Genomic DNA, 8,083 nt, shown 5'->3' on the forward strand with positions numbered 1-8,083 from the left:
TGCAGCACCGTACAGCACTGCGCTGTCTGGAACATTACTGTCATACGAGCTGAGTAAGTCCAGTATTTCATCTGTGAAATAAGAGATGTTGATTCATGTAATAGTCGTAAAATAATACATGAATCATCCAATAATCTTTGTTTTATTTACAACTCCAAAAAAGTATATGTACATTACATTAAGAATCTCAACTATATTTCCGATCATACACTAATGTTAAAACGTTTTGGGGTTGATAAGATTTGTGTGTGTGTGTGTGTGTTTTAATTTTTAATATTTATAATTTTTCTGGCCTGTGTTATATATTAACTAAATAGTAGATGAAATAGTATTCATGGCCTATAACTTTTTTTTTTTAATTTCAAGCGACAGATGGCATATTTACTTGTTTTTGAGATTTTAATTTACTATTAATAATATTTTTAGTCCGCATTAATTTAATGATATGTCTACTGGAAAGTGATCCAAATACAAAATAATCAAAATTCTTATTTTTTTTCTCTCTGAACAAAGTAAAAGCAAGTAAATCAAACATGAAGTAATCGTACACTGAAATAGTAATCAGCAAAAAAATAAAATAAATATATAATACATAAATAATTGCATATATTTTAATATATATGTTCCTCTTTTGTAAGTTACTTTGGATAAACACATCTTCTAAATGCACAAGTGTAAATGTAGATTAGAAAAAAATATAATATAATATATAAATATATACTGTTTATAAAGTTCAACATTTATTTATTTATTTATTTTTATGTTACGTAGTATCTCATTCTTGGAATTAAAATGCACTGCTTCATTTAGCAAAACCTAGGTAAAAGGTAAAATCAAATCTGTGTACCAAACTTTTTCCCAGGAAGACATTTAAAGTTGCAATACTTTGATAATGACTGAGGCATGCTTGCCACTGAAATTGAAGAGAGTTTTTTGCTTAGTAGGAGCATCATTAACTCTAATTCAAAGAGCAGTTTACTGGCTGTGTTATTACACTATTCCTTTTTTGACACTTTCCTGTCCTACAGATTGCTTCATACTGTGTCAAGATTTGCTCCCAGTGAGAATTGGAGTAGAAACTTATATTAACTGGACGGGTGAGGTACGAGGGAGTGAGACATCCCAGAGACTATGCAGACCAGCCTGACATCTTGTGTGCCATTTAATCTTAGGGGAAGGGATGTCTCATATCACAGCTTTTAGCCTTTCTGTGTTCCAAATACTCAAGTCTATTTTTGTTTTACCTCAATTTTAATTCATTTTGTCAAGGTCAGATTTGGATTTGGAAATAAAAAGGCCTGTCGGATATTTTATTCAGACCAGAGTCAACCTTACCCGAAAACAGAGATTCTTGGGGGGAAAAAGAGGTAGAGTATAGTGATTAAATCATTTTAATCTGTCATTTCAATTTCAAGATTTGGTTAAAATGATAGGAAATAACATTGTCTGTCTGTCTGTCTGTCTATCTATCTATCTATAATATCATATAAAAGTCAGCATATAGATATTAACATATGTACATATACAAATTTTCATATGGATATTTTATATGTTATAAACTTTTATTTTCATCTACCCAGAGAATGTATATGGGATAATTATATATTGCTTTATACTGTAGGTAACATATCGATATTGATATAGGGCCATATATGTCATATTATATTTCCATATGGGATAAAATTACATTTAAGTGCTGTTCATCTGTCTATATGAATTATACATTTTCAATTGCTTATTTCTGGGTGTCAGGCCAGAGACCTAATAGTCCCTTTGGCCTTAGGACTACCAATGTATTACACTCAACGCATCTAGGCAAATAAACAGTGAAGTAGTGGATCTAGACATCTGCACAGTATAGCTAAACAAACGCTGACAGATTTTGTTAGAACGCGGTACCGGTACTGTCCAGATGTACACCGACACTGTGGGACTCAGTATGACGCATCAGCTGCCTCAGTGTATATGAACTAGACACAGTTTCAACAAGATTTTAAAAAGTCACAGTAAGGCATCTACTAAGAATGTACAGGGAAGTGTTTTCAAGAGCAGATCCTTTTGAACAAACACAGCTTAAACACACACTAAACTATATAACGTCATATCTATATATATCTCTAGCCTATGTATTTGAATTATGTATGACTTACGGTATGAAAGTATGAGAAGATATACTGTAAATTACTTAATTACGCTGTTTGGTTTTTAAAACTAATTTGTCCTGAGGGGGGCGCCAGTAAACTATCGACACGCTGACAAAGATAAAGACTTTATTTGTGTAAAATGACACATTACTGACACAAAATCCCGGATTACTGGGTTGTGTCAGTGATTACACCTGTCAACCAAAATAACAGCCTGAGCCACACAATTCTCCCTCTCAGTCACTGTTTAATTAGAATGATAAAATAACAATTAATTTTGTATTTATTTAGGCCTATAATAATAATATGTAAAATCAATGAACTATATGATCTAAATGGCCAAACTACTAATAATGGTTCAACAACCCTTACGAAAATTAACCATGGTTTTACTACAGTAAAAGTACTTTTAAAAAAACACTTTTTTTTTTGGCGTATTGATAACCATTTGTATAACCACAGTTTGACTACAAATACCATGATTAAACTATGGTTAGTGTAGCAAAACCATGGCCAATTTGTGGTTACCGTGGTTTAACTACAGTAACCATGTTTTTTTTTTTTTGTAGTAAAAACCATGGTTAATTTTCTTAAGGAAACAAATTACTAAAACCTTTTGTTGTTATTTATCTCTGTCCTACTTACAAATTCAGAGCAGCAGTCAGATTATCACATATTTATTTAGTTAGTTCAGGAAACGTAATCATGAAAACTTTGTTTCCCCCATCCAAGACAGGATTAGACCAAATGCATGTGTTAAATCTGCTGGTCTTCTTCTTAAAGTATTGTATCTGTGACCAAAACCTTTGCAGAGATCACACACAAAATGACAGACACAAGGAAACACTCAACCTCTCTCCTTTCTCAGAGCTATCACTTGTGGAGGAGTTCCAAAACACTCCAGTGAAACTTTCAATGGAAGAAGATTTCTGCTGCTTTCTAAAAATGTTTGATTGCACATTGCTTGCCAAAGTGAACATGAGTTACACGCACCAGGGTCAGGAATTGACCAAGGCTTTGGGTAAAAATAGGCTACCAGTGAAAGTTTAGTACCTCTGCAAGCACCATAGTGACACTGACACACACACACACACACACACACACACACACACACACACACACACACACACACACACACACACAACTTTTTCACACAGGGCCATGTAGTTTTGGATTTTGTTTTCCCTTAATAATAAAAACCTTCATTTAAAAACTGCATGTTGTGTTTACTTGTGTTATCTTTGACTAATATTTAAATTTGTTTGATGATCTGAAACATTAAAGTGTGACAAACATGCAAAAAAATAAGAAATCAGGACACTTTTTCACACCACTATATATATATATATATATATATATACAAATAGAAAATTGCATTTAAATCAATATTTTAGTGTGATAGACTATATGAAGCTGTACAATCTAACAAAAAACCTCTTTAAAATGTATTTAAGCAGAGCATTTATATTATATAATTTTTTATTTTATTTATTATTAACAGCCCTAACTGACCCGACATTATTTCAGTTAATTAATTAAGTTGAACTACATATTCAATGCAAAATCAGCCTCTGAAAATCAAGGAGCATATATTTCCCCATCATGAAAGAATTTTCTGACAAACAGTGAGGCATATCAATGTCATTCAACACACTCTTCATTTCATGTCACAACTTCCTGCCTATAATGAGCTAACCGAGCTGCATATCTTTCAGCTGAAGTACTACTTTCTCACCTGTTTAACCTGTACTCAAACCCCACCCAAGCTTCCTCAGGGCCTTCACTGTGACCTTAATGGCCTGGCTCATCTGGTCTCCTCTCAGTTCAGTTACTGATCAAAGTGTGTCAGAGTGTTTTCTCTGGTTGTTTCCCTTGAAAAGACCTAAAGGAGAAATCCAGCAGCCTATGTATAAAATAAGTTTACAGTAAAGTTAACATGAATTACTAAATTCGGTATAATGAATGAACATATACAACTTTTAATGTTAAAATGTTATGGTATATGTAGAAATGAACGTTAACCAAGATTAACAAGTGGAGTAAAAGTTGTGCATTGTTTTGTTTTTTTTGTGTATTGCTTTACCAAAACTTTAAAACTGATGATAACGCATTTTTGGTTCAGTTGTGGCTTTTGCAGAAATTGAACGAGGAAGTGTTTGTAGAAAATAGATAGCATACACTTCCTTCAAGAATTCTTCAGATAGAAAGCTATAAACAGTCATCATTTAAACGACTCCCTCCCAGCCCTCATAGACGTTCATACCAGTCATATCAACGCAGAGTCATATTCTTGCCAATGATGCTTCATCAAAAGAATTTTGTCAAGTCACAGTGTAAAAAGTACATTTCTGGATACTCTGAGAACTGTTATTGTCAAATTGAAGCCCTATGACCAAACTAGGGCACTTGGAAACTTGGTAAATTTGGTAAAGTTATAAATAAACTTGGTACTTGGTAAAGTTTATTTATAGAAGTAGACTTTGTGACTGTACTGATGTCTGGATGAATGTTTTTAAAACGATAAGCCATGTTTTGATTGACCAAGATGATGTGATGTGTGCCATATCACAATATGTACTATTACTGAACCATTTGCAATTGATATGTTTTTACTTTGGCTGCATTTACATCAGTTCATGGAAAACCATTTATCCTTAGTTTGTATTTAGCAAAATAGCAAAACCGCACTACTGGAAATAGAAAGACTTTACATATGTGACTAAAACATGAAAGTTCAGGAATTATCCATTTCTGGTAATGCGGTAAGTCTAGGTAATTTTGCAGATTCCTGGACTTTACAACTTCATGGATGTAAACACAGCTGCCAGGTGACTGTTGTTTCTGGATTTGCATTCCAGAACAGTGTCTTTTAATGTAGGCAGGAACATTGCATTTAGCTGCTGGTCTCAAAATCTGCAAGACTACAAGTAGATTTTGGATTAGGTTTGGGTACAACAGAGCCTATACTATATGCATTTAGCTGCAACAAACAAAGTAGGAAACTGATAAAAGTAGAATAAACTAATAAGCTAGAAAATAAAGAAAACATTTTCTTCATATTTTAAGAAGTTTATTGTTTGATTTATACATAAATGGGATATGTAATAAAAGACACTCTCTTTGTCACAAAGATATCCATATATCTAAAATATTATACAAAACGTATACAAAAATTGTACGAATCGTTGGTTTGTAATATTGAGGTAAGATAACATAAGTTATACATGTAAGATATACATAAAAACAGTAACTGAATTATTAATAAATACGATTTTTTCTCAAAACCAATTACTCACAGTTAAAGCAGTTACATATAAGTTAATGTTCAAGGCCATTACAACAAAAATAATAAAACCGGTTTAGAAAGAGGCCTGAATACCAGTATGACGTCCTTTTTGGTTTTCAAAACTCAAATGATAAACAGGAAACTCTTACAAAATCTATTCCGTCCCTATTTATTTCTTAAATTCACTATAGGTTTGTCATTCAACTAGATGTTTGATGTGTCTGCACTGGACTTCAATAAAATAAATGTTTTGTTGGGGAATGGTGAGGAGAGAAAAAAGACAAACATGTTTAATGAAGGCATCACTATCAAGCTGAAAGAGGCTCATAGGTGTGGAAGTGAATGCCTTTAGAACAGGTGATCTTCATCACGGCTCCGTTTAGGCTTTCATCTGTTATGATTCGCAGCATTCCTTCTGCAATCAGAGATGGTCTGTAGATATAGACACAGACACAACAAAATCATATTTCACTTTTTTTTGTCCTTGTAGTACAATCAACCCATTTCAGCAAATAATGTGGATTTTTAAAAAGCAAACAAGGAAAATAATTTTTCAGATCTTCTGACTTCAAACTTTTCTTTTCTATGTCGTTGACACTGTAATTTCAAATAACTCATCCCTCATGTGTCTACAGAGTGTTTGAGGAAGACATAACAAATATTTTGTTGGGAAAAAAGAAAATAAAACCATTTCAGATACTCCACCAACACCAAAAGAATAGTGCTAGAGAGGCAAATTGCAAAGGTGGGAAAAAAGTGCCAGTGATTTATTGGGGTGGAGGTTGATTTGATTCAATTTTAAGTGCATGTCAAAAATCTCGCAAGCAAAACATAGTTTAATCCACCTTTAATCAGTGGGTGGTGCAAAATGAATGTCTAGATTTTCCAGTAAAGGCAAGTTTAAAGATTTAAAAGCACTTTATCCACTGATTATTTACTTGCAGCAGTAAAGATCTGGAATGGAAACAGATTGTTGCCATTATCTAGAAAACACTGTTGCTCTCTGCCCAAGCTGTTTATTCAAGGGACTGAATATAACCAACAAAGCAAAACTACTAAGACAATCTAATACAGGAGAAACAGGTAGTTCAACTGAACTGCTTACTTAAGAACGCCATACTTGTCCATCCTTTGCTTGAATTCATCTTTGTACTTGACAAACTTGCCCATTGTTTCCTCATGCTCCACAGTGCGAAGGAGTTGTGTGTCCACGAAGGCTGGGCACAGTGTGTTGATCCTCACTCCATAATTGCCCTGTTCAGATGCGTCCTGCCGACAACAAAACGTGTCCAAACACGGTCAGCCTAAATTACACACACAGCGCAAAGAATGTGTCAACACACAGGGGTGAGAGATCCTATCTGTGAGCAAACACATCTACTCTCTCGGAGGGAAAAAGCTGGGCTGTGAAAACCTCACTGGGTCAGCTGGTTTGGTTGTCAGGTGCTGGAATGTACCATATTTTAGGGAATTGATTTACATATGGTTAGAGTAAACTTTACTTCTGATAAACTGGTGAGACAGGATTGATGTACTCACTGCAATGGCTCTTGAAAATCCAATCACCCCATGCTTTGTCGCTGTGTATACTGGCTGGTGTGGAGAATGGAGAAATGCTAGGAGGATGGCTCTTGAAAATCCAATCACCCCATGCTTTGTCGCTGTGTATACTGGCTGGTGAGGAGAATGGAGAAATGCTAGGAGGGAACAAAACAAATATTAATTCACAAAAAAAAAAAAAAATGTCATTACTTTCCTCATATTGTTCCAAACCTGTATACCACAATTTTTTTTCCATTAGAACGCAAAATTATATTTTTTAAAGGAACTTTTGTGTATGACCATGTCTTTTAAGCTCCAAAAATGCACCATAAAAGTAGCGTTCTGAAACCATACGGTAGATTTGTGTGAAAAGCAGGCCACATTTCAGTTAACATTTCACATTTCATTAAGTAGTCATTTCAGAATAAATCTTACCCTCCAGTGAGCTGTTAACTGCAACCAAATCATTGAGTCAGTGAATTTAACTCGAGAAACTAATGAACAGTGAATGAACAGTGAATGAATTAATTCTTTGGACTAGTTCAACTCATTGACTCAATAGTTCTTGAGCTGCAGCTCACTGAAGGAGAAGATTATTAGGCAATAACGATTAACATCTCAATGTATTCCTTGTATGAGTAATATGGACTATTTTCATGGTGCCTTTTTTTTTTCAACATTTTTGAAACAGATACGATCACTATGGCATTGAATGGAAAAGAGCTGTGTGAAGATTTTTCAGAATTTCTAATTTTTTTGTTCCACAGATGAAAGCAAGTCAGATGGGTTTGGAACATTTTGGAACAGTGTTAATTCATGACATTATCATTCCAGTTGACTGAATGAAAATTTTGTAACCAGGGCTGCGATACTAGAGTCTGTTATTTCAAAGAGCAAAGTTTTCATCTTACTGAGACTGTAGCAAAACGTCTCAGGTTACTTATGTAACCATGGTTCCCTGAGTAGGGAACGAGACACTGCGTCCTCTAGGCGACCCCTAGAGGACTCAGTTCGAAGTTCCCTTGAAAGGGAACGTCTCAGGTTACTTATGTAACCATGGTTCCCTGAGTAGGGAACGAGACACTGCGTCCTCTAGGGGTCGCTATGGGGG

At 34.4% G+C, this 8,083-nt stretch overlaps 1 protein-coding gene across 1 annotated transcript in view; it reads right to left on the bottom strand.

Moving 5' to 3' along the window:
- Positions 1 to 5,207: 5,207 nt before the first annotated feature.
- Positions 5,208 to 8,083, bottom strand: part of LOC107676678 (15-hydroxyprostaglandin dehydrogenase [NAD(+)]-like) — a 10,338-nt gene continuing 7,462 nt past the window's right edge. The window contains exons 5-7 of the mRNA XM_016471303.1: positions 6,970 to 7,046; positions 6,536 to 6,699; positions 5,208 to 5,862 (exon numbers count right to left, since the gene is read on the bottom strand). Of these exons, the coding sequence (XP_016326789.1) occupies positions 5,739 to 5,862; positions 6,536 to 6,699; positions 6,970 to 7,046 (365 nt within the window). The 3' untranslated portion in view covers positions 5,208 to 5,738. The remainder of the gene's footprint in view (positions 5,863 to 6,535; positions 6,700 to 6,969; positions 7,047 to 8,083) is intronic.

The sequence above is a fragment of the Sinocyclocheilus anshuiensis genome, unplaced genomic scaffold, assembly GCF_001515605.1.
Source record: "Sinocyclocheilus anshuiensis isolate Anshui unplaced genomic scaffold, SAMN03320099.WGS_v1.1 scaffold76, whole genome shotgun sequence".
Classification (NCBI taxonomy): Eukaryota; Metazoa; Chordata; class Actinopteri; order Cypriniformes; family Cyprinidae; genus Sinocyclocheilus; species Sinocyclocheilus anshuiensis.